We start from the raw sequence: 25,674 nt of genomic DNA on the forward strand, positions 1-25,674 counted from the left end.
GCGCGCCGACCCCCGCCTCACCCCCCGCTCGGCCGGCACCAAGCGCTGCGCGCCGGACGCCACGGCCCGGCTGCTGGCCGAGTGCGCCCATTACCGCACCTGCACCGACGCCGCGTACCGGCTGCTCATGGAGCTCCAGGAGGACAGCAACCTCACCGTGGAGCAGGTGCTGCGCCTTAAGGAGTGGCTGTGCGCGGTGGAGAGTGAGAGGAGCGAACTGACCTCAGCCGGGCTGGATAGCGGCATTGAGAGCACCTCCATGGAAGATCAGGGCGCTGAGGCACAAGGCTCAAAGCTGGCAAAAGCCCAGGTGATGGGGGTGTTACAGCTCTGAGGTTGGGTTCGTCTCATGGCCACAGCAGCCCCAGCGTGGCATGATGGAAGGGTCAGGAGAGGGATGGGAGGAGAAGCAACCTGTCCAGGAGGCCCTAGGGAGGCAGAAAGACATGGTCATCCCAGCAGGGAGGGAGAAATTGGATTCAGCTGCAGCTGAGATATATTTTACAGGAAAAATCTGAGTCTGCAGAGCTGTTGTGTCCTTACAGAGTTCAGCATGGGAAGGGCCAAGGTGGGTGCTGATGCTGCCTCTCTTTTATTTTGGGGAGCAGGTGAGCACCAAGAAGTGTGAGTCCATCAAAGACGAGCAAGTGGCCAAGCTGCAGAGGCAAGTGGAACGCCTGGAGGAGGAGAACCGTGATTTCCTGGCTGCCCTGGAGGATGCTATGGAACAGTATAAGCTGCAGGTATTTCTGGGCTCTGCTCTCTCTGCAGGACTTGCCCCACTCCTCTCCTTGCCCAGGGGCACTCAGCCCAGCTTTCAGGTTCCTCTGCAGTAGGTCTCAGATCAACATGTGTGTAAACATATTTTTCTCATTGTTTCCTAGAGTGACAAACTGCAGGAGCAGCAGGATAAGATCTCGGAGCTGCATGTGCGCTTGGAGATGGCAATGCCAAACCTGTGTGTGCCAGGACTGCTGGAAAATCTTCACCTGGTGACTGCCAGCCAGAGACCTCACACGGCCCCACTGGATGTTGCCCCATCCCATGGCCTTGGTGGGGTTCCCTCGGGGCTGCTTCCTGAGCAGACGGGAAGAGCTCTTTGCAAGAAGGTGAGGGCATGAGGCTGTGCCATTGAAGAACTGCTGCCTCTTCACCTGTCTGCTCCCCACTGTAGGAATTGCTTTTTCCCTTATGTTGAGTGTGACCCTTGTCAGAAGCATAGTCCAGAGGACTGTGCTCAGTGTTCAAATCCGGAGTTTTACAGCTCTGGCAAAAACAGCCCAGCTTCAAAACTGAGGCTTTTATTTTGATGTTGTGGGTGAGTCCCAGATTTGTTCAGTGTCTGAGCAGCAGAAGCACAGGCAGCTGGGTCTGGCAACACACCAGTTCTCCTGAAAATACACTCAGCTCCATTTTGTTGCCTTTCTTTATGTCTAGCAGCGATGCTCAGCTGGGAGCCGCTTTTTCTAACACTGGCTCTCACACAGCTTGTTTCCTCTTTCCAATTCTGTGCCCCAGAAGCTCAGCAGCAGCTCCTCCTTGCAGAAGGAGGAGCCGGCAGGCTGGCAGCCGAACCACACCCAGTGCCTGACTGGTGATCCTGAGGTCAGAGATGTGGTGCTGCGGAGGGAGCTCAGCCAGGACTTGGAGAAGCCATCAGAACTGTCCTCGGGAGAGGAGCTGGAGGAATGGGAACGGAAACGGTCCCTGTCCCAGCGCCGGTGAGTTGGGGCTGTCCCAGCCCTGTGCAGTGCCCTGGGCAGTGAGCTGGCTGTCCCACTGCTGCAGCTCTGCCCTCATGTCTGATATGGGGGCAAATGCTGCCTGAGGGATCAGTGATGCTGCCCAGACACCTCACTGCTCCCTGGGGAGCTAATTACCGTCTCTCCTGACCACAGCTATTGTTTCCATCTCCTCCTGAAGCCTGTCGATCATAAGGGTCCTTACTGGGAACAGCTTTAGCACTGCCCAGACCAAACTGATTATTTTGCTTCTCCTTCTAGAAATGGGATCCAAAATTTGAGCAAGAAAGAGATTTTCAAGTTGAGTGAGGAGCCAAGTGGAGGCAATGCCCACTCAATTCAGGAGGAGCAGCTGGAGCTGTCAAAAGGCAAGTAGCAACCACAGGTTGTTGGACAATCTTCTTGGGCTGGCGGTGCTTCACTGGGTAATGTTGATGTCCCACCTGAGCCCAGAGGACAAAAATGGAGCAGTTGACAGTCCAGCTGCTTTTATTAGGGAGAAACTTGAACTCCTAGGGTCTGGCAAGGGTGTATGTTTTGGTGGAAGCTTCAGGTGACTCTGGGCAATGCTGTGCCAGGCTCTGGCTACAGATCCAATAACAGATCATCCTTCTGTCACCCAGCTGCTAAGATACAACTTTCCTTACCTGAGAATCTGTGTTCCAGAAGTCTGTGGGAAGCGGGAGTCACTGCTTGGTTCCTGGGAGCGCCTGCCAGGGAAGGACTCTGAGTGGAGGCTGGTGCAAGCACAGCAGAAGATCCGAGAGCTGGCGATCAACATCCGCATGAAAGAGGAGCTGATCACAGAGCTCATTAAGACAGGTGCAGAACTACTGGTGGGATACACACCCACTTCCCATGAAACCTGCTCCTACTCTTGGTGCTTGATCTCTGCTTCCATCCCCGTCTTCTCTTCCTGTGTTGCTTGTGCTCAGTCTCTTCCCCTGTAAGCAGCAGGGCCTTGTCTGCCCGTCCCTCCAGCTGACAGAAACCCTTCCCACTGGTTTCTTGCTTCTCTGGAGTGGCTGAAGGAAAGGGAACATTCAGTGTCTGTAGCCAGAAATACTTGGGGAGGGGGAGAAAGGGTCAGGATCCTGGCTGTGAGAGAGGGGACTGTGTTGCAGGCAAGGACGCCCAGGCTCTGAACAGGCAGTACAGCCGGAAGATCAGTGAGCTGGAGCAGGAAGCAGAGCAGGTGCGGACAGAGCTCAGCGACAGCCAGAAGCAGCTCCAGGAGCTGGAGGGCAAAGAGCCATGGGACCCCGGGGAGAAGCGCAAGCTGCAGGAGTACCGCACACGCGTGGCGGCCGCGCAGAGCAAGGCACAGGTGAGGGGGAAGGGCTCTGCCCACCCCGGCGCTGAGCAGGGGCAGAGTTGGGGGCGTCTCTGCAAAGGGCACCAGGGAGATGCCGAGGGCAAGGACGATTTTCACCCTCCGGCAGGTTCTGTGCAGGAAGAAGCAGGCGACGGAGAGGCTGGTGTCGCTGTCGGCACAGAGCGAGAAGCGCGTGCAGGAGCTGGAGAGGAACATTCAGCTGATGCGGCGGCAGCAGGGGCAGCTGCAGCGGCGGCTGCGTGAGGAGAGCGAGCAGAAACGGCGGCTGGAGACTGAGGTGCACAAGGGACAGCACCGAGTCAAGGTAGGAGAGGGCAGGAGCAGCTGTGCTTCTGTGGTGGTTGTGAGGATGACAGCGGGTGGGCTCTGATGTGGTCTGCGATTTTCTCGGAGAGCGTGAAGACGGAGAGTATCCGAAGAGATAGAGGAGAACATAAGCTGTCCCTCAGCCCTCACACCTCCCACTCCCTCCATGCTCATGGCTGCTTTTTCACACGCAGGAACTGGAACTGAAGCATGAGCAGCACCAGAAAATCCTGCGCATCAAAACAGAGGAAATTGCGGCTTTCCAGAGGAAGCGGCGGAGTGGCAGCAATGGTTCTGTCATCAGCTTGGAGCAGCAGCAGGTACAGACAGCAAGCCTTGCCTCCGCATTCGTGTTCAGAGGGGATGCTTGGCAGACTGCAGGCTGATGGGGGAGATCTGAAAACAGGGACCTGAGCCCATCCTGCCCTTGAGAAGGACAGTCCATAGTGTCATTTGCATCTAGTAGCAGAGGACTTAAGATCTTGTCTTACCCCCAGAACCAGGATCTCTCCTAAATCCTGGCATTGGTAAAGAAGCTTTGAAATTTTGTCTGCTAGCAGAAGGGTGGTGGGAGATGTGCCCTCCAAGAACTCCTTGACAGCTGGGAATTTAGTTTAGCTTTGCCTCTTGGAGGAGCTGGAAGGATAAAACCAGCGGAGTCTGGGCTGAAGGGGTTAGCAGAGATGAAATTGAGACTTTTGTTCTGATCTCAACCCCACTGCCCTTTAGTCCAGGAGTCCTGGGCATTGCTGCTGCTGTCTGCACACACACATGCCTTTTGCCTCTCCCTCCATCAGAAAATTGAGGAACAGAAGAAGTGGCTGGACATGGAGATGGATAAAGTTCTTGAGCAGCGCCGGGCCCTGGATGAGCTGGAAGATGAGCTGAGGAAGCGGGAAGCTATTGTGGCCAAAAAGGAAGCCTTGCTGCAGGAGAAGAATGGCCTGGAGAGCAAACGGCTGCGCTCCAGCCAGGTAGGACAGGAGTGTGACACCTCAACCCCGTGCTTCATTTTCAGCAGAGGTGGAGGCTGGAAATTGTAGGTGCCATCCTGGGTCTGGCAGAGGGCTGCAGGCCAGGATTAGTTGGTGTTGGAAAGTGGGTGGGAACTCTGTCTCTATGGAAGACTGGTTGTGCTGTGCCTCTGAGCTCATTGGTTTGGTAGTCCTTGGCTTACGTCTGCCTGGGGGTCACTTGACCTACAGAGGAAGTAGAACGGGGCTGAGGGCCTGACTTGCCTTCAGAGTAGCTCCCCTTGAGCATCCTCTGCTGCAGGCCCTGACAGATGACATCGTGCGTGTGTCCAGCCGCCTGGAGCACCTGGAAAAGGAGCTGAGCGAGAAGAACGGGCAGCTGCGTCACGGCAGTGCCCACGACCAGCAGCAGATCCGCCAGGAGATCAACAGCCTGCGCCAGGAGAAGGACCAGCTGCTCAAACAGAGGCTGGAGCTCGACAACAAGCTGCGTCAGGGCACCCTGCTGTCCCCAGAGGTACCTCTGCTGGGGCTGGGGAGCAGGAGGTTGTAGGAGAGAAGTAAAAACCTGAGCACAAGGTCATTAGCAGATGCTCCCCCGCATCCCAAACAGTGTATATCCCAGCTTCCCACCATCACTATTGTGATGACAAGGTTAGAGCAGGGTGAGACAGAGCAAACCCTTTGCTCCCTAGTAACTGCAGCTCTGCCCTGGCAGGAAGAACGGATCTTGTTCCAGCTGGATGAGGCAATCGAGGCTCTGGATGCAGCCATTGAGTACAAGAATGAGTCCATCACGTGCAGGCAGCGAGTCCTGCGGGCCTCAGCCAGCCTGCTGTCCCAGTGTGAGATGAACCTCATGGCCAAGCTCAGCTACCTCTCCTCCTCTGAGACACGAGCTCTGCTCTGCAAGTACTTTGACAAGGTGGGAGACAACTGCCTTCTGTGCTGGTGGGAGCTGTATTTCATTTACTGGCTTTTAGTGATTACATTATTAGCCAGCCAGAACACATAATGAAATTAACACAGCTTGAAAGCACTTGTTAACAGAAACTATGATCTGACCAAACTCTTGTTTTCCTCAGTTTCAAGCTTTCTCCTTGCATCATACTGTAGTTTTCCTGTAAACTCAGGCCACAAAGCTACAGCACCATGACCCCCAGCTGGGAGAGGGGCTTAACTAGTCATAGGATGCATGGATCCCTGCAGTGGCTCTGCCACATCAGTGCAGCCACATCTTGCTCTTCCCTCCACGAGGCAGCTCTGACATCCCAGCAATACTAACCTCTGTAAGCTGTACCAAAAAACTAACTTGACTGAGGCTCAGTGGGGCAGGAAATCTTCCCAGGCATGAAGGAGCTGAAGTGTTCCTTCCTCTTGGGCCCTGCCCAGGTGGTGACACTGCGAGAGGATCAGCACAGGCAGCACATTGCCTTCTCAGAGCTGGAGATGCAGCTGGAGGAGCAGCAGCAGCTGGTGTACTGGCTGGAGGCAGCTGTGGAGCGCCAGCGCCTGGAGATGGATCGCCAGCTCACCCTGCAGCAGAAGGAGCACGAGCAGAACATGCAGTTACTGCTGCAGCAGAGCCGTGGTAACCCCCCAGCTGCCCAAACGGGCAGCAGTGCCACTGCTTTGGTCTTTCACAGGACGCCCAGGCTGGAATAGCCTTGTTTTTTCTTGTAGAGCACATGGACGAGGGGCTGGCCAGCAGCAAGCTGCAGTATGAGGCGAGGATTCAGGTGCTGGAAAAGGAGCTGAGCCGTTACATGTGGGCAAACCAGGAGCTGAACCAGAGACTGAGTAACATGAACCCCCAGCCTGGACAGACTAAAGGTGAGAGGAAACACAGGCTAGGGCTTTGCTGTTCCTGCCAAGTTAAAACGGAGTTTCAGTTGCCATGCCTGGCAGTGAGAGCTTGGAGCAGTCCAGAGCAGTCCATGTATAGGTCCTTTAGCAACTGCTATACAGGCACCAACTTTGATGAGGAAAGTAGGGATCCTGATACTCACCTCACTGTACCCTCAATTTTTCTCAGCAGGGATGGAGAGAAGCATTCATGGGGCTGGGGACAGAGCTGCCCCTGAGCTCGGCACCTGTGAGGAATCCAGCCTCAGGGAACAGCCCATGCCTCCAGCTGTCGCTGAAGAGAGCCCTCGGGCCAGGGATGAGAGCAGGGACCTGGTGCATGCCCCTTTGCCCTCGACCTGGAGGCGTTCCTCGCTGCCCAACGAGAGCCCCGGTGACCTTCGGCAGAGGGACGCAGAGCAGGCGCTGAGAGCGGGGCAGCCCCACGAGCTGCAGCCAGCGCGGAGCCTGGCTCCTGCTGCCAAACCCCGCCGGGAGCTGCGCAGAGCCAGCCTGAACATGAGCCCAGTGCCTTATCACCCAGCCATGATAGATGTGAGGAAAAACCCGCTCTAGAGACAGCCTTCACACTCACCTGGCACCGGGCAGGGAGCAGTGGGTGTTGCTGACCCCGCACGCCAGCCTGACTACGACCCTGTTACATTTCAGAGGCCTGAGAAAGATGTGACTTGTCACCCTAAGGGAGTTGAGGGTGTAAGGTGTGGGAGCACCAGCCTACATTCTCCACAGTGCTGCCAGTCCAGGCAGCACTGATGGGACTTTTTCTCTGCTCCCTGAGCAGCTTAAACACTGTGAAGCAGGAGACACCTTCCTTCCAGGCCTCTTAACACTAAAAACTTGTTTACAATTTGGAATCCTCAGCTCAAGGGTTTGCTCAGCCCTGGCAGCTTCAGAGGGAGATGCGCTGCAGTCCTGCAGAACTTGTACATAGATTTTTGTAGTATCTCTGAGTTTTTTACATTTCTACTATAACTTTTCTAATAAAGCAGAGTGAGTTTTATGAAATGGTCAGTTGTCGGAGGGGCCGCGTACTCCAGCTATGTAGGAAAGGAGTTGTATTTAAATCTCACTGCATGGGAAGTCAGCTGCTGTCACAGTGTTGCCCTAATGTCTAAATACCTGCTTTAAGTAGTCCCAACCAGATCTAGTAGGCCTCCTACATTAAATTGCCACAGGAAGAGCATCTCCAGCCAGCAGCAGAATTGTCTTGAAACATCCATGATAACTCAGTGGTTCTGGTTTTCTGTTGCAGCCTATAAGCTGCTTTTAAGCAGGGTTTTAATATTCTGGAGAGAACTTCCAGTCTGGATTTAAGGGAGACTAAATATAATCCTGCATCTTAACACTTGACAGCTCATGAAGGGGGACGTAAGTTTAACTCCGGCAGAGCAAGAAATGAAAGCCCAGAGATCTGCTTTAAGAAGGGCAAGGGGCAGGGACAAAGGGCTGCTTGACTACCTGACCCTAAAAACAAGCCTCTGCTTCAGCCTGAAATCATGAGAACAGCTACCACAACCACTACTTGAGGGGTAACACAGCACATTAAAAGCCAGCATCTGTTCTAAGAACCACCTTCTGATCTCCTGCATCATTGACCTTGCCTGTAGTGGTGTCACAGTGAGGGGGGATATTACTGAGGGCTCTGGCTGTGGCTGAGCTGCACAAGATTAAGTTCAGAGACTTTACTTCCTGCTGTTGAAAACAAAGATCTTCACTAGGGAAAATAAAAAATCCATCCTACTTGGAAGTAAGTAGTAGATTTAGAGCTCCATGCTTGTCACTCGACGTCCTTGAAGCAGGTGCAGCTCTCCCAGAAGCAAAACAATCCCTGTTAAGCACAGGATTCCACCCCTCTTCCCAGTGGGAAACGAACAGCTTTCCTGCAATGAATAGTGTGTCCAGGAAAGAAGCTCCACTCAATCCCATCTAGCCCCTCAAAGCCTTAAAGCAACCTAACAAACCTCTGGTTTCCCATGCCCTGTTTTAGGATGACCTCACACCATCTTCATAGCTCTCCAATTCCTGTGCAGTCAGTAGACACAGTGGGGTGACTTCCCTAACATCCTGCTATGCACAAACAGATCACTATCCCAAGGGAAAAAATTCAGCCCTTCCAATATTATGCACTATTTTAGCCCCTTGTAGGCTACATCTCAGGCACTGAACCACAGCTCCTGCTCTCTTCATGGGGTTAGAACACAAATGTGGCACGGGCAATTAAATCACTATTTAATCCGTGACTCAGTTTGGTAAAGAGTAGTCTTGAAACTGACATCTCCAGTTATTCCATCCAAGTTTTACTTCTCAAGGACACTTCCCCAGCCAATTCTCTCTTGCTTACTGCAAGTTTGTAGAAAAGGGCAATGAAGTCATTCCATCAGCATCTGCTTATCCAGCAGTAGCCAGGAGCGGATACACCAAACCATTCATGATCTACAAACATGTTCCCAGTTAAATTATCTTCCCCTTTTCTGTACTCTTGGCACTCGGCTAATTAATTAATTCCCTTGTTATTTTCCCACTAAGCTGTGGCAAACTGGATGCAATTAACAGAGGGATCCATTTAGTATCAGGACAAGACACAGCAGGAGCACGCAGCTTGTTCTGTACCCATTCGCCTCCAGCATCCTCCTTCCTGCAGCCCCCATCCCTAAAGCCAAAGACAGATTTTGGATTAAGGGACACAAAGAAGATTCGTATCAGTTTATTTTACAAGAAAGCTGTAGAGAACTGACAATTCTCCCTCTTGACCTGGGAGAACTGAACCTTCTTAGAGTGCAGAACTCACTCTAAGCTTCCACAAGGAGAAGGACCGAGCCAGGCTTTGAATGGATGGAGAGATGCTGCAAGTGATGTTTAAGAAACCATAAATTTTTAGAGTGGTCCTTATTTCTACTGCCATGCGCTTGCATCCAGTCTCCTACCAGCACAAGCCAGCTCCAGTCCAGCACCAAATACAGGTCTTTGTTAAAAGGTGTGTTGTACAGCTGGGATAATACAAAGTTTCCCGTACTATCCTGGCTCCAAACTTCAGCTGAGCAGCTTTTTCCGTGAGTAAGTCCTGCTAAGGGGACGCCTCCTGGAAACCATGATGTGGAATGGAGACAGCTCCTGGTTGGCAGTAATTTGGACAGCATCAGACTCCTCTTCTAAAAAAACAGAAAGAATACATGAGAGCCACAATTTACCAGAGTTCACTGGTGATTCCAAGAAGCCAAATACCAAGTGGAGACAGCAAGAACTGGAAGCTGCACTTCTCACTTAGCCCTTTCCTCACTTGTGCTTACCTTGGACATGCCTTCTCCGAGCTGGCGGTGGGGACAGCAGTGGAGACTGGGTCAGGGCTAGAAGGCTGCTGGCAGAAAGTCCTCTCTCCACGGGTGGTGTGGAGCCTGGAGAAGCACAGTGAGATGCTGCAGCAAAACCACTCAACTCATCTGCTAAGCCTCACACACAGCCTTTATGCTACCTCAAAACTGCCATCAATACAAGTGATATTTTGAGTTTATCTGAAGCAAACTCTAGGCTGGCACAGTGGGGTTTTGGCATTCAAGAAAGGTAAATGGCAGTCTGGAATCAGCTCTTAGCACATTTAATTTTCTTAGCTGGTTTTAGCAGAAAGGCACTTCACTTGTATTAAACACAGGTAATTCACATGTCCTGGAAGAAAACTATTATAACCACGATGATCTAGAAATATAAACACAAGGTCTGTAGGTACAGAATGTCTCTTACAGGACCACCTTGAGGCTAAACACTGCTATTATTTCATGTCCTGAATATGGAGTAATGTTGCTTAAAGGTTCGGCCTTTTTCCTCTGTTATAATGTTGAGTAAGACACTGCCTCTGTACACAGATCTTTCCTTGCAAGAGGAACGACACCAAAGCTAAGTGCAATGACTTCAGAACAACACCTGCCAAAGCCCCTGTGATTTCTACAATACTGGATTAAGTATTTGAAATTCACAAGGCCTGGTTTACAGAGCTGTTTCACCATGGTCAGCTGACTCGTCTGTACCCACAGCAAAAGCAATGAGGCAGCTTAAACCTATACACCTACTGATACAACATTACTGCTAGCAAGGGAATCATTTCTGGTAGCCACTTTCAACGGGCCCACCACCACAGGCAGAGACAACTGGAGCACCAATAAACACCAACACCCACAGGATTAACCCCACCAACACTCCAGTCTACACTGAAGCAGCCAAGCTTTAAACTTAAGACTGCTGGCTTCAGAGCTGGATGCTGGGCAGAAACAGCCAGTGGCATCTACACAAACCTGAACAAATCACCAGCTGGATGCCACTGGAATCCTCTCTCAAGTTCTCAAACTTTCCTTTTAGTTCCTCCAGCCTCCTGCTCTTTTCATATTTCTCTGATATCTCTTCCATCATTAATACTCATATCCAGTCTGCCTCTCCACATAAGTATCTTCCATGTCATCTACAAACCATTCCCCTTTCACCTCATTCTCCCTCAGATAATTACACAGAAAACAACTGGGTTCTTGTTTTTGTCTAACCTCCACTTTTAACCACATCTGAACGTCAGTGGAGTGTCTTTCATGCCGCTTAATTACCTGACAAAAGGAAGACATCATCATCCCCTAGACAACTGTGCTGTTCCAGTGCTTTGAGAGCACATGCTCCTGGCTTCTCAGGTAGTACAGAGTCTGTCCTTGATTTGCTTCTGTTGCTCTCATCTGTGGAACAGCCAGTGAGATCCAAGCTGCACCTATCAGCACGTGATCTCTTGGCACCGTGACTCTCCTCCTTTTCTGGTGATAGGTAAGTAAAGACCCGCTTCCGAGATTTCAAGCCAAAAGCTCCCATGGCAGAGTCCTCATCAGCCCTCGGTTCAGAGTCACTAGGAGATGCCTGATCCTGGAGCCTGCAAATCCCTTCCAGTTCAAATTCCCCAAGAGCATTCGTTATTTTGCTGCTGCAGTGTTCCGAGACCCTCATCGTTCTCTCTCTGCCTGTTGACACCCACGTCCGTTCATCAGCATTCCTCTCGCTCTGAGCACAGCTCCCGTTAGCAGTGCTGCCTGCTGCTCTCTTCCTCCGAGGCCAGTCATTGATGGCATCAGGAGTAGTCTTCCCCTTCTGCTTTGGAGAAGGTGTCTGGAGAACTCCTGCTTCCAAGGGAAATGGGGAGGTGACATTAGAGGCACAGCTTGTTGGGGTGTATGACTGGCATATGTACGTCTGTCCTGCACCTTTCCCAGGTGTACTGTGGAAAGAACGGCAGCAGGACGGAGAAACACAGGCAGCTGCTAGTTTTCCTGGGTGCTTGCTGCACCAGGTCATAGCAAGATCACCAAAGGGGCTTTCTCCTCCCTTGAGTTTGCTGGCACTTGCTTCAGCTTGAACTTCCAACGATGAGCAAGAGCAAATTTTCTTAATGCGAAGCTTGGGCAGGCCCGAAGCTTGCATTTCAATTTCCACTTCGTACGTCGGTGGGCTGGCAGAAGGGAGTTTGCAATGACTTTCAGGAGTCGAGAATTTGGCTACAAAGGGAGGCTCTCCCATCCGTGCCGCAGCCTCCCGCTGCCTCCTGTCTGCAGTGCAGCGTAAGGAATAGGCAGGAGCAGACTTCTGCATAGGAGGCGACGTATTCAGGGCAAATCTGGAGCGTCTCTTGAGACTTGGAGCCTTCAGCCCCATATAGTCTTCCCTCAGCAGAGTTCTGGCTTCCAAGTCATCACTAACTGTTTGCAAATCACTTAGGAAGGACTCACAGGTGTTTGCACTGCAGTTCTCCCCCTTAACTGATGGCTCACAGTCTCTCTCAGCATTCTGTGAATGTTCCTGCCCTCCAGCAAAAGGCTTTGGAGACAAATGGTTTTCCAAGTCCTCCCCTGAAGGAGGCTTTTGAGACACTCTATCCATCTGTTTGTTTTTCTCCGATACAGGGGTATTTTCAGACTGATGAAGCTGAAGGCTTTCAACAGAACAGTTACCACCAGTATCATGACGACTGTCCTTATTTTCTGAAAGCGTTGTACATTTAAGTGTGAGGCTCTCTCCTCTAGAATCTGGATCATGTGTGGCCAGCTTGGATGTGTGAAGCAGGGACCTCAGTGAAGTGCCTGGAGTCTTTTGAGAAAATGGTTTAGATGCACCAGACTCCCCAGCCTGTGTGTGGGAAGGAGAGCAGATTGTCTCAGTGATTGTGGAACTTTCACGGAGTGGAGAACTGCAGAAAGGCTCTGGCCTCACAAAAAGCTGAGGTATTTCTGTACTCAGTGGGATGGTACATAACTTTGAACCTGGATCTTCAAGTTTCCTGGGAGTCCTTTTAGGTGTTCGAGGTAACGGATCTAACTGCACCTGAATTTCGTTTGTGAGGATTTGCCTTCGAGCACTACCTGGAGATGCTAATTTTGAGAGGTATCTCAAGGAACGTCTTGGAGTCTGAAGTTCTGTAAAACACCTTTCTTGGATGGCAGAGGGGGAAGAAGCAGCAGTTGGGTTTGAATCTGTTGGAGGTAATTTTGAGGCTTTAAGCACTGCGAACCCTTCACGTTTTGGTGTTTGCAAGCCAGACTCTTTGCAAGGAGGGGAAAGTGTTTGTGCTGCACAACAGGCCTCAGCAGTTACTTGCAATAAGTGAACCCTCTTGCTGTCACTTAGCACAGATGGAGACTTGACCCTTTGTGAAGGATGAGAAAAGTACTTTCCCAAACATTTAGCTACAGTCTGCTTAGCTGCTGGACTTCTGCCAGGTGTCTTCTCCAGCTTCTGTGGCGTCCTGTGGGCAATGCGAGGCGATCTCCTTGGGAGCTTACTGGCAGAATTCAGTGGCTTCTGGGCAAATTTATGAGGTGTTTTCCTAGGAGTCTGCAGGGGAAAATTAAATTAAAGAATTTAATTTAATCATCTACTCATCTTCATATTTACTTCCCAAGATTTGAAAAACAAAAAACCCATTGGATTAGACTTAAAGAACACTACATTTAAGACGCATAGGTCTGACTAAACATTAATAGAAAACAAGGATGGGAAGAAAGAGGTAACTGTTTCTACCTGACATGAGGTGACTTCCTCTAAGTGTAAGGAATCTTTTCTTGTTCTCCTCCTTCCAGGTGAATGCTTCACTGCAGGACTACACATGTCAATGACTGCACCAAAGAAAAACCTCTTGGGAGTCTGGACAGGGGGGCTCTCTGAATGCTGGTTAAGGCCTATAATATGGAACAGTACAATTTAACTAATACAAAGTAACGTGCCACAGTTGTCTGAATCACATCAGGTGTGTGGAAAAGTAGTGTAAAAAGCTCATATCCCTGGCATGTGCTTTTCTAGCCAAGTGTTAAAGCTTCATCAGAATTATTGTTATTTCCCATTATGAAATTAATATCCATCTGTAGGAAGAGTGCTCCAATGGTAAAAAAAGGTACAAAATACCTCAGCCTCTTATTCTATTTATAGCTTGTAGCTTTAGATAGTTCTGGTTCATGACTAAGGATTCTAATAAGTAGAATATAAAGAACTAAGTGTCACCATTTTTAGCTGATAATCCTACTGAGAAAGCCTGCAAAGAAGATCCCATCCGTCATTGCTTTATGCTGCCACAGAGTAGACTGAAAGTAAGCTATAGGATTTCTGTCCCATATTTTACAAGGATTTCACTGCATGTAAGGAATGCAGACTGACAATCAGTGGTATTCTGTTAGATGAGCCTGACTGGTTTGTTAAGTTGGCAGTGAATTCAAAATAGCTGCCTTACCATCCTCAAAATTCAGATTACCAATTAAAAAAAATAATTACTGAGGATGAATTTCTGTCTACAGAAGATATTACATGACAGCTCTTAGCTTCTTACAGTCTCTTGTAGAGCCAAATCAAATCAAACTCAGAGCTATCCATGCCAGCTTTTCAGATCAGCAGTATCAGTCTGCTCAAATCCCACTCAGTACCTTCTACATCCTGCAGTTTACAGCTCTCCTTTTCTTGTCTCTGGCAGAGGTGCTCTGAATTTTTTGAGCTGGGCTGTGTAGTGGAATAGAAAGCACCAGAGCAGGTCCTATTCAAAGACAGCTGTTTGATGCGTGGACTTCTTCTCAAACCTGCTTCTGCAAAGGCAAGGACATTGGAGATTGAGCCTTCTTTCTCCCTCAACAATGGGCACATCATCAGGAACAGTTCCCAACTGCAAGGAACATACTCTCAGAATAAACTTCTCTACAGATACCTATCTCACCCAGCAAGGCAAGCAGGTGAAGAAAAGGTTCAGCTTTCTTGAGAATTTGGAATATTTATGCATACCAATCTTCTTCTAAATTATGATGCCCCCTCCTCTAAGTCATGTTTACACTCATTCCTCTTTAGCACTTAGTTGGAAAGGAATGCTAGAAAAGCCATGTTCAGTGCAAGTTACATCCAGGTTAAAAGATGGGTTAATACTCTTGTCTCTTTCTGCTACCAATTTCATTTTCCTCCTTGCCCAGACGTGCTGGTTTTTTCTTCCCTTCTGGGGATAAGGAACAGCAGTAGCCAACATAAGAGACGCTCCCCAGAGCCAAGTGGCTGTCTGTTACAGCAGAAATCAGAGCAGGGTCACAGCACAACATGGTGAAGTTACATTAAAAATAAGCATGTGCTGGTTTGACAGTAATTATAGCAGCTCGGAATCTTGTTCACCCTTCAAGTCCTTCATGTTTTTTCATTTAACAGACTTACTATCTACCTCTCTTTCTTAACCTCTACTGTACAGAGCTGTTAAAGCAATGAGCAGCAAGTGGTTCTCTCAGAGGCAGCTGTGCTCCACCAACAGAACAGTACAACACTTTTGGGCTGACTTCTCATAAATTAACTAAATCAAAGCACACTCGTCTTACAAGCTATGACACAGCCAAACCACCTTTAATGAAAAATCAGTGCTTACCATATATGGCCTTCTCTGGAGATTCTTCTACAACACCAGTGTCACAACCTGGATCAGAAGACCTTGAGAAACAACAGACATTTTGGGCTTAGCATACTAAGCACATTTACAGGAACACAACTTGCACAGAGACTGAAAAGCAGTACTCTATTCTACACCAATATATTGCTTTGTGGGCTACTCTAAGTGAGCAGTTAGTGAGCACTTCACCTCCTATTAACATGTAATTGAGTATGGGTAGCTCCCTAGCTGTACAGGTAACAGTTCTACATGAAAGAAAATGCTACAATTCAGCCTGGAGCCCACAAGATACAGCAGGAACCTTTTCTGAAGAAGCCCTGGAATCAGCAACTCAACCCAGACAGACATTAGCTGCAGGAATTAAAGCAGCCTGACTTACATGATGAAGCAAGCAGTATTTCCCCCAGTGGCATTTAGCCTCCGCTGGCTCCCTTGCTGCCTTAAGTGAAGATGATCTTCGACCACAACGATACCTGATAATTCTGCTCATAGCCACTAATTAGACATCCATTAATTAGACACCCAATACTTACTGAAAAATTCAGAAGGAACTCACCGGCCTTTGATCTGCTTCTGTAGGAGTCTCCTGGACACCTGCTTATGTAGTGGTGTTTCTGCAACTCTCCTGGTCAGTAACTTGCGATGATCTAAAAATCATGCAAGATGTGTAACATCCCACAATTAATAAGCACTTGGAACAAATAAATAAATACAGTTTCATACAGGCTTCAGCTTAAGAATGACAGTCAATATAGAACCACTGTGCTGTCTCCCAGCACTCACAAGCTATCATTATTTCAGTCCAGTGTCTACGCCTCCTTCCCACTCCCTCAATATTATTAATAGTACCATGCCAGACACAGTTAACCTACTGAGATAACTTTCATTCTTCATCTTTATTTCACAGGTCCTTTTTCAACCAGGCATTTTAATTTTCTTTATATGTAAAGAGTTCAGTAAAAAACAGGTTTCAGCTTCAATACCATCATTATTCAATCCCCAAGCACCACAGCGATGACCTCCTCCTTTATTAAAAACAGATCCTAATTGTTTCATAGAACTAAGAATGCAAAAATAGGAATTTTAGCAAAAGCTCTTCCACAACAATCTTACATGTGCAAGTCATAGCCTACCTTTGTTGCCCTCACTGGTGCATTTGTATTTTAGGCCTTCCACAGCAGATACTGACTGGCTTCTAAGCATCTTTTTCAGTGACCTTTTTGATGGTGGAGGTATCTCTTCATTGAAGAGATTCCTCCTTACCTTTGTAACCTCTGTGAGGCAAGAAAAGCAAGAAAAGATCAGATTACAAGGAAAAGCAGAAGAAAAAAAAAAGAAAGAAAGGAAAAATCATACAAAGTTAATTTTGCCAGGCCACTAGGGATAGGAACAATTTACCAGCATGGAAAGACAACTTTTTAGAGGCTACAAAGCTTTGAAAAGTTGTTTTTTCTGCTACTGGAACATGTCCTCCTCTAAATCCATTCCAGCCTTCTCTCCTGAATTTCTATTATTTGCATTATTCCAGCAATAAACTACAAGCAGATGCCATAGCAGAAAAAGCAGACAGTCAGTGTGTCCCATGTGGAACATTAGGTGTACTACAAAATCTCAACCAAAGCACATCTTGGTTGAGAGAAAACACGTGAGATTTATTTTTATTAAGTATTTGTGGGGATATATCCTATTTTCAGATATAGTTCATTCTTGTCCCCATTTTCTTTCCAGGACAGAGAAGACGGAAATAATTTCAAGAGTCAAGGTTTTCTTTTGAGGACACAGAATTTAAGTTTTCTGCATATAAGTACACAGAATATCGCGTATTTTTTTCCCCCTCAAAGTTTTTGCACAACTCAGCAAAACTTCCTTCACATTTCCAGCATGCCTCAGCATAATTTCATCATGGCTCAGTAAAATTTACAGGGACAACATGTGCTGAAGATGCACCTTTCCATGAACAAGCCAGAAGTCAATATACCTTGCACTGCCTCTTTCTGCAACAAAGGTACCTGCTGGGACTTCTCAGTGGCAAGGTAAGAACGCAAGTTCTCCTGAAACAAATGAGAAATCAGCCTCAGCAGCAGTGCAATGTTATGTTTAAGTATGAATATTAACTGTAAGCTCTGAACCACACATTATTTCAGTTTCTCCTTTGAAACAATTTGATCTCTGTACAGCTGCTACAGGGCACACTTACTAAGGGAATACAGAGCAAGAGTTTTTGCAGTCAAGCATCGCAACTCATACACAGTCCTTCCGGAAGAGTTTTACCTTTCTGATGGGATTCTTGGCTACCTTGGGAATCTCAATTTGACGCAAGTTCTGTGGTGCTTCTGTCATGCTCCTGTGTCTGGCTAACACATTATTCCTTTAGAAGACAAACAAAAGTTAAAATAAGATCAGAAGCACAGTTATCAACCTACTGACAATTAAACTCAGGTTTGACTCGAGACATAGGAAGTGTTTACCTAAACTGAAATTGCAAACTGCATTGATAACTCACTTACTATACTAAGATATGACTTGCAATATCAAAAGCTATTCCTATCTAAGGTTGGTATTGCAACTCATTCACAATTTGCTAATATGAACACAGAATCCCCAACACAGAGATCTCCAGTAAATCACTTTTAACAATATAGGTCAGCTACTGCACAGCACAACATGCTTTTCCTCTCCTAGACAATGCTCCTGAACTCTACTTTTGCATAAGATACAAATACAGAACCAAGACTGTATTTTTATAGCCAACAAAAAGCTGCCTCCTGTTCGGAATTATTACCTTCTCTTTTTGGCAGATCTGGTGCGCAGCTCCTCCAGCTGATCACTCTCACTGCAAACAGCGCTGGGAGTTAAGACAGATGATAAAGAGGGTGGAAGGCCTGGAGATTTGCTATCCAGAGTCATGGAGTCATCACTGAAGAAGTCTGAAGGCAGAACAGATGCCAGCTTCGGAGGTATTTGTGTACCCAGACCATAATAAATATCTCCAAGGGTCTTCGGTATAGAATTCATATACCTGGAGCATCAGAGAGAACCCACATCAAATACACCCCTCCTCAAAACTGTTGGTATTTCAATCCCAAGGTTTGAGCTAAATCCTTGTTCTTACATGTCAATTTAAAAACAAACAACAAATTGAATATCAACTGGGTTTTTTAATTAGTTTACTTGCTTATCAGCTACTTTTTCTTTAATCAAGAGATAAGAAACAGAACACATGTAAATTTCTGGGTATTACAAAGATGCAGTAATCAAAGCTATTGATTGCTGTCTACTCACAGACAACATCCAACCCAAACCACAGTCCCCAGCAACACATAAGTCATGCTAAAGAACTTACAATTCTAATATTTCCTCTAGAAACTTTGTAAGATAGGCTGGGTCTTCAGTCAGACATAAAATGCGCAGCGTATCTGTCATCTGGAAGAGAAAGTCAGGTGGGAAAATGGATTAAGGTGTGACAGCTGCAGCACCAGATATTTTACCAAAGAATATAAAGTGTTAGTGTAAAATCAAAGGAAAAGCAGTTTCCAGGTCTGCATTTCCAGTGCCATGCAGAAACACAACCTGGTTTATACTTTACTTGCCTCTTCTAACAGCTGCTCCATTTCCTCAGCGTTGCTTTGCAGCGAAGGGCACTGAAGGCACAACTCAAGGCGCAGAAATACCTGAAGTCGGCACCTAAGAAAACAAGTAATTATCTACCACCTCTTTTTCTAATGGAAACAGCATATTTACTGCAAAAGGTGTGCTCAAAAAAAGCAATGGGAAGGGAAGTGGTTCCTTTTGACAGCAAAATTTAGTTAGCATTTCATTTTGGTGGCAAGGGAGATGTCTCATTCCAGATACAGGCTGCAGTGCTTATCACACAGCATGGGTATATCTGCATTTAATGAAACGGTTTTACTGCAACCAGAGATTCTCCTTGAAACATGTGCCCCATGGAAATACTTTTCCAGTTGTACAAAAAAGCCACCATTAAAAACTGCTAACCAACTCCACAGTATCTCAGAAGCTGAAGTAAATACAGTGTCTCATACTCTCTGACTTTGGTCTCCTTCTGTGAGCCCTGCTGCTGTCTGAGCATTTTGCTGGTCTTCAGGAGATGGTTTCTGACTCTTTCCACACAGGCCACCTGCAGACACATAATGACAGCAAGAACTTCAACTCTGTTCCCTGTCTGAAGGGCAGGTTCCTCCCTTGTCCCCCAGTTATCCCCCCAACCCAATACATTCTTTTGGATGTAGTTCAGTTTTTTCCTTTTCTTTCAAGGAAAGGAATTACTTTTCAGTAGCACAGTTATGATGAGACAGAACAGCTTAGAGCTTGAAATCACAGAGGTTTCTTGCTCACAGCTTCAGGCCTTCTTCACTCTGGATTTGTCTCTCACGGTATTTTTGTTCAATTAATCACAGGTTTACCAGTTTTGGTTTCAGATTGTTGTAAGCCTGTAAATAGTGCTAAAGATTTTAAGAAATACCTTGAACGATTTCTCTTTGCTGGCAAAGCCAGGCCTAGATTTGCCACGTAATGGAAAAACAAAAGATGCACCTTCTTTACAATACAGTTTGCAAGAATGTATTTTTAAAAATACTGTCTTTGAAATTAGAATTTTTAAGGAGGCCAATATAAAGAAAAGACGTCTTGCAACGTTTAGCAAAGTTGTAAACTGATAACTGAACTGGATTTTCCTACGTTCTTTACAACCATCCACAGTTTTTCACTATTGAGTCCTCACAGATAGAAGCAGTCAGTGATCAGGGTGCAACTGCACATAAAACTTCAGAGAACATGAAGGAAAGGTAGCCCAAAACAGTAAAAATTCTGACTTCCAGATCAGTAACAACCTCGCTCACACGCTCTTACCTACCTCTTTCTCTTTGGCATCTTGTATTTTCAAGAACCTTTTAATGGCCATGATCATATTCTGGGCACGTGCAGGTGAGGGAATTCCCTCAGCAACAGCCTTCTGGTAGCTCGCAGTCAGGTGGGACTGCAGCTCCTCCTCTGTTTGAAAGTCTGCAAGGAAATGGTCTACATTAACAAAATGCCTGTTCCCCACACCTCACCGATAAAATACTCACCCCAGCTGAAGTGGGGAACAGAGGAAGTAATAAATATTTTCTCCAGCAAGGACACATCCAGACCACAGAACACTAACAGAAGCAGTCCCAGGTCCAGGCCCTTGACATACTACAAGCTAAACCAATTCTATAATCAACAAAGTTTGCTTAAGGTCAGCAAACTTTTAGGCTACTGTAGCAGTCAAGAAATGCCCTTTATTTCCACCTAATTAGTAAACAGGACTACATTTCCAGTTACACGTTGATGGGTGCTTCCCTCTATTTTTTTTGGTTAAAAAAATAAAGAAGTAAATCCTTATTGCTTTTTTCAGATGGATATAAGGCAAGAAACTAACCCCAGAAGCAGCTGTAACACTAGTTTGTAAAGAGACAGAAACAAAATGGGGTAAAGATGGGAAAAAAATGTCTACTGTTTGCCATGCTGAAGATACAGAAACCCAAACACTGATCTGCTCCTTGGCACTGAATACTCCATTATTCTCTGCTCTCCCTTCCATAAAAATCCTGCATGGACTCCTATATCAGGATATCAAGAGTTCATATGGGATGTATCAAGACAGAAAGATAACAGGACTTAACACACACCAATTGATATTTTAAGTGCCTTTTCCTTTCCTTCCACCTTTTCATCCAATCTTTTTGCTGAAAGCTTCTGTGGAACCTTCTCGTTCACTGCTGGTGGCACAGCATCAGGTTGAAACTTCTGAGCTTTTACATTCAGTCTTGCTACATTGAGCATCTGCAGGGATCTGGACATGGTCTTCATCTTCTGCCTGACTGGAGTTCGGGGAACTCCACCTGCAATGCCACAAAAAAGTGTTCTACCATCAGGCATGCTGGGACAGGTACTCCATCCAAGGTAGAGCACAACACTAAACTCTGTAACTGTGAAGTGAAATTAGTAACCTCCTAGAGAAAAGTGTGACCCAAAAGGTTCACATTTCTTCATGAAATGAGCATACAGGCAGCACAGTAGGCAGCTGCTTCCCCAAATAAAAAGCAGGTGCACATTGCTCTGCATAAGAACTTAGGTAGATTTAATCAAATTTATATATATAGGAGGCAATCTTATGTCACAGAAATAGAAACAGCTGACAGGGTAGGACTTGCAGATACATGAGGCTAGGGTAAAGTCAACTATGGTTAGTGTAGAGAAATGCAATGATTAAACTCTTCTAGAAGAAAGTGTTCTATTTCTCTAATTAGAACAAAATTGAGAGGTTGCAATATTTACTAGTAGTTGTAGCAGTCCCTGTTTCAACAGCTAATTAAACTGCAGAGCTCTGCATGCTGCTTTTAACAGCTTTGTCAGTCACTGCACAGCCTTGAATTACAGTAATTCAAGTTCTACTATAGGACAAACCTAATACTTAGTAGATAAATGAGACTGTCCCTAAATAAAATAATCCAAAGCATGCTACTACTTAAGAGTACATATCTCTGCAGTTCATGCATTATCTTTTTTTGACAACATGCACATATAATCCCAAAGTATACATACGTCTTTTTTTGTTATTTCCTGGTCCAGCTGCAGCAGAAGTTTCACTGAATTTTCTCTGGTACAGCTCAGATAGACTTTCTGAGAGCTCCACATCAGACTGGTCTGCATCATCCTTCCTGTTAGCACAAGGAGCCTGCAGGAGCCTATATGAAAGAACACTACAGTTATCAAAAAAAGGTGGGAATAGGAGGCGTATCCCTTCTTCCCTGTGGACAGAAACAAGGTTTTTCTAGGTTCCACTCTGCAGCAATACAATGCAAGTAGCACACACTAGTAACTCTTCCAGCACCTGTTCCCCAACACACTTAGGAGATGCAAAAAACCCAAACCACCCTCTTAGAAGGGTCATGGCAAGCTGGAAACAAGCATTACATTAATGTACAATGGATATGGCACTGACCTGTACCACAAAACTAAATCAGCAGCTTTGTGCTTTCTAAACTGCCCTGCATTAGGCTCTCTTGTTTCACTCAGCAAGCTCTTTGAAGAAAGCAAGCTCATTCATTCCAAATAAATACCAACTGTGAGAACACAACCACATCTTCAGTATCTTGCATTGGATCTCACCATGCCATAAAAGCTCAAGCCTGTAATTTCCCAAGTAGCTTAAGGTCATTTTAAGTGACCTGTATAACTCTTGAAACTACCAAGATTTTGATCCACACAAACTGATACCCAAACAACCTGTTCCCATTTTCTTTTGTCTATACACCAAGATTTAAGCCAACAGTAAACTGAGTACAGAAATAAAAGCACTACTAATTAAGAGGCACTTAATTATAGAACTCTAAGCAACGCTACAGCCATACTCCTTTAACTGGAAGCAGAAATCCTTGATTACTACTCAGAGACATTCAGAAAAATACCTGAATGACTCCATCAGATCCGAGCTTGCTCCACAAGCATTTGATGCAGGATACCACGCTTCCAGCACTGAAGGATGCCAGGCCCCTGTGTGGGACAGTTCCCGCTGGACCCACTCTGGCACTGGAGTTTCTTCTCCTGTAAGCAGACACACACATACATAAAAATTAGAAAAGCTGAACGAAGTGGCAGAAGGTCCCAGGCTTCAGAGAGGCTCTAAAGCAGAGGTTCCCAAACCTTTGATCCTGGAAAGGCATTTTCATAGCTAATACATCAGAAGATGAAAGATTCACTCAAACACAAAACACACGAGTAAAAGCAGCCTTCTTGCTGCCGTCCCACCCAAAGGCTTTCCTGGCCAGGGATAGCCTATGTGACACATTTTAGGAAGCCTCCTTCTGAAAACATGGCCCCAGGCACATGTAGCTGTGCTTTAGCTGCAAGCTAATGGAAACTAACACTCTGCCAGAAAGCTACACCCCTGCAGATTTCTTTCTGTGTCACATCACAAGGCCTCAGCTACAGATGACACAATGAACAAGTCCCAAAAATGAGACTCCTCAAGGACAAAATCATTAACCTTAGATTTTTTCCACTGCAGATCTGGAGATGATCAAAAGATGGCAAGTTTTACATTTCCTGACACCTACCCAGACTGGCCAGAGAATTTTCCACTGACATGTCAATTTTACTCAACACACTATTCACAATCTCTGGCAGGTGAGTAGCACAGCCTTGGGAAGAGTCTTCCACTACAGCTCTTTCAAGGCTGCATCCCTGAATTTCAGCAGTCTTCTCAGGACCAAGCACAGTCAGAACTGCAGTATCCTCAGAAAGTGGTGACAGAACAGCAGTGCAGGGGCACCAAGTTTTAGACAGAGATACCTCAGCAACCTGCATTTTAAAAGAAAAAAAAAAAAGGGGGAAAGCGAAGAGTTTACATTATCTGGAAATACAGAGCCCTAAGGAGCACAGATACTTTACAAGCAGGTTGTAGAGTCACATGATCTTAATGAAAATGTTCTGAATTTAGCTTCAAATGAACAATTTGCAGTGCAGCTTTTATTACTATTATTGTCTTCCCAACATGATACTGCCACCCTTTTTGTCACAGCTCATTTCAGAGCAGATATTAGCTTAAGGCAAAGAGGAAGATTTACCATGTGCAGTCCTTCAGCCACTAGACTCCTCAACAGCTGATGAAACAGAGATGTGTTACATTCTCCCTGCTCAGCCTGTGAGCTCTGCAGTATCCAGCTCTCTGTGAGGAAGTGGCCAGCCTGTGCCAAGCTCCAACCTGTCAAGCTTCCTTTCAGGAAGATGCTGACTGGACACTGCAGGTGTCTTTGGCTCATGGCAAGAGGTTCCAGGATCACGGCACAGCTTTCCTGCTTCTTCCCTCCTGTGCAAGGATAGGATAAAAACAAAAGTCTGAAAGCAAGTAAAAAAGGTTTTTCCATCTAGGTGAAGAGACAAGTTCAATGTAAAAAAGTTAGCTCCAAGATTAAATGAGGAATATATTCTGCAGTAAGTGTGTTACAGAACTGACCTCCTTCCCAAGCTCTCAAGGAGCTGAGTGCATGGAACGACCACTAAAGAAAGACCCCACCCATACTGCATGCTGCTTTAAAGCTGATCTGTTTTATTTTGAAGAGGCTTTTAATCTGTGGGGTTTTTTTAGCTAAACTGAATAATCGGATGAGAAAAGGGAGTACACCTCTGTAAGGTGGGACCAGCAAAGAGCTCTTCATCCAAACTTCTAGGAGCATGGAAAACTGAAGAGGCTAAATCAGAAATAGAGCACAAGCAGAACTTTAACAAAAAAAACCACCTAGGCTTTTAAATATCCGAAGTTACTTCTACACATACTATTCACAAGGGAAGCTCATCAAGGACCCTGCATGAGAGATCAGTTACTATCATATATATCTATATTTTTCTTTCATTTTTTTTTTTATTACCAGGCATGCTGAGAAACAACGTTCCTTCTTGCTGGGGAAACACTGATCGATACACGGATGGCCTCGAGAACAAGCAGTTCAAAGTCGCATCCAGCGGCAGAAGCGTGGTCCAAGGCACAGCCTGTGGCACTGGGAACCTGGAGTCCCCAAGGAAGCCAGCAGCAACATCTGCCCTAGGGTGACTCAAACAGTGCACCAAGGTTTCAGCTGGCAAAATGGTGCCTCCCATCTGACAAATCACTTCAAACATTGTCCAGTAGCCACCATGATCCGGGCATTCGATCAGCTGAAATAAAAGTAAGAGAGGTCTCAAGTTAAGGTTGGCAGTGAGAGAACTTCCATGTAAACAAATAAAGACTGCACGTTTTCAGAAAAGCTGGTATAGGAAACCTATCCAAAGCATCTAAACACGGTGCTTCCTGGGAGTTTTTATGGACTTTATCAGCCTTCACAGGAACCTAGCAAAGTTTATACTATTCCCAGTGATCTAAAAGCTAGCAATATTTTCAAGCTCTTTTTTTTTTTAAATCTGGTGTCTACACACCTGAACTATCAGGCTGCTTATCTGCAATTCTGAACAACTGTAACACCCCCCTAACTCAAAGCACAAGACATCTCATCAATAAACACTGCACAGCTACTCCACTGCAGATGTATCTCAGCTTCCAGGTCGATAATTCCGTTCCAGATTTCAGTCCCTTGCTAAGATTGTGAGGCAGTAAATGAACCTTGGCGCGCTTCCCTACCACCCAAAGATGACTTATGCCAGAAAGTAGCGTGGCAGATGTCCCGCTAGTGCTCCCAGCTGAAAGCTATGCGGTGTAACCTCGTTACCTGAGCCCAGTCGGCAGTGTCCACCCAGAACAGGGTGATTTTCTGCTCCGTAAGCAACTCCTGGACACTCTTGGGCAGGAGTTTCTCCGCCAGCTCCTGCGCCGTGGGCGGCTCTCCAGGGGAGGAGGGGGCATCGTTCCCGGACACGAACTGCCGGAGGTCCCTCCGCGAGTGCGGGCAGGGGGAGAAAAGGAACACGGCGTTCACGAAGCCCTCGGGCGGCGCCTCCGGGGGCTCTCGGGCAGCCAGCCCCGTCCTGCGGCTCCCGCCGGGGGGCTTGGGGCGGGGG

General features: G+C 46.7%; 2 protein-coding genes across 4 annotated transcripts in view; one reads left to right on the forward strand and one right to left on the reverse strand.

Annotated features, from left to right (window-relative positions):
* KIF7 (kinesin family member 7) overlaps window positions 1-7,796 on the forward strand; it is a 9,585-nt gene extending 1,789 nt beyond the window's left edge. Inside the window, exons 4-18 of one of the 3 annotated variants that reach the window (XM_017742670.1) lie at window positions 25-310; window positions 609-743; window positions 885-1,109; window positions 1,519-1,721; window positions 2,004-2,110; window positions 2,409-2,564; window positions 2,867-3,069; window positions 3,185-3,382; window positions 3,579-3,704; window positions 4,182-4,358; window positions 4,660-4,875; window positions 5,077-5,283; window positions 5,751-5,949; window positions 6,042-6,191; window positions 6,397-7,796. In XM_017742670.1, the coding sequence (XP_017598159.1) occupies window positions 25-310; window positions 609-743; window positions 885-1,109; window positions 1,519-1,721; window positions 2,004-2,110; window positions 2,409-2,564; window positions 2,867-3,069; window positions 3,185-3,382; window positions 3,579-3,704; window positions 4,182-4,358; window positions 4,660-4,875; window positions 5,077-5,283; window positions 5,751-5,949; window positions 6,042-6,191; window positions 6,397-6,779 (2,971 nt within the window). In that variant the 3' untranslated portion in view covers window positions 6,780-7,796. Of the gene's footprint in view, window positions 1-24; window positions 311-608; window positions 744-884; window positions 1,110-1,518; window positions 1,722-2,003; window positions 2,111-2,408; window positions 2,565-2,866; window positions 3,070-3,184; window positions 3,383-3,578; window positions 3,705-4,181; window positions 4,359-4,659; window positions 4,876-5,076; window positions 5,648-5,750; window positions 5,950-6,041; window positions 6,192-6,396 lie in introns of those variants that run through there. The other 2 variants (XR_001864717.1, XR_001864716.1) reach the window with 2 other exon arrangements.
* A 1,458-nt stretch (window positions 7,797-9,254) lies between these two features.
* On the reverse strand, window positions 9,255-25,673 carry TICRR (TOPBP1 interacting checkpoint and replication regulator; the record flags this gene model as incomplete). Its single annotated transcript, XM_017742556.1, has 22 exons — window positions 9,255-9,373; window positions 9,512-9,616; window positions 10,808-13,070; window positions 13,257-13,414; window positions 14,150-14,305; window positions 15,118-15,179; window positions 15,695-15,785; window positions 16,272-16,412; window positions 17,117-17,189; window positions 17,410-17,506; window positions 17,921-18,157; window positions 18,482-18,561; window positions 18,729-18,822; window positions 19,182-19,276; window positions 20,012-20,160; window positions 20,811-21,023; window positions 21,727-21,869; window positions 22,593-22,728; window positions 23,241-23,484; window positions 23,751-23,992; window positions 24,552-24,837; window positions 25,386-25,673. Coding segments are annotated over 22 exons (5,472 nt in total), but the record flags the coding sequence as incomplete, so codon positions are not given.
* Window position 25,674: the final 1 nt, after the last annotated feature.

The sequence above is a fragment of the Corvus brachyrhynchos genome, unplaced genomic scaffold, assembly GCF_000691975.1.
Source record: "Corvus brachyrhynchos isolate BGI_N302 unplaced genomic scaffold, ASM69197v1 scaffold97, whole genome shotgun sequence".
NCBI classification, from domain to species: domain Eukaryota; kingdom Metazoa; phylum Chordata; class Aves; order Passeriformes; family Corvidae; genus Corvus; species Corvus brachyrhynchos.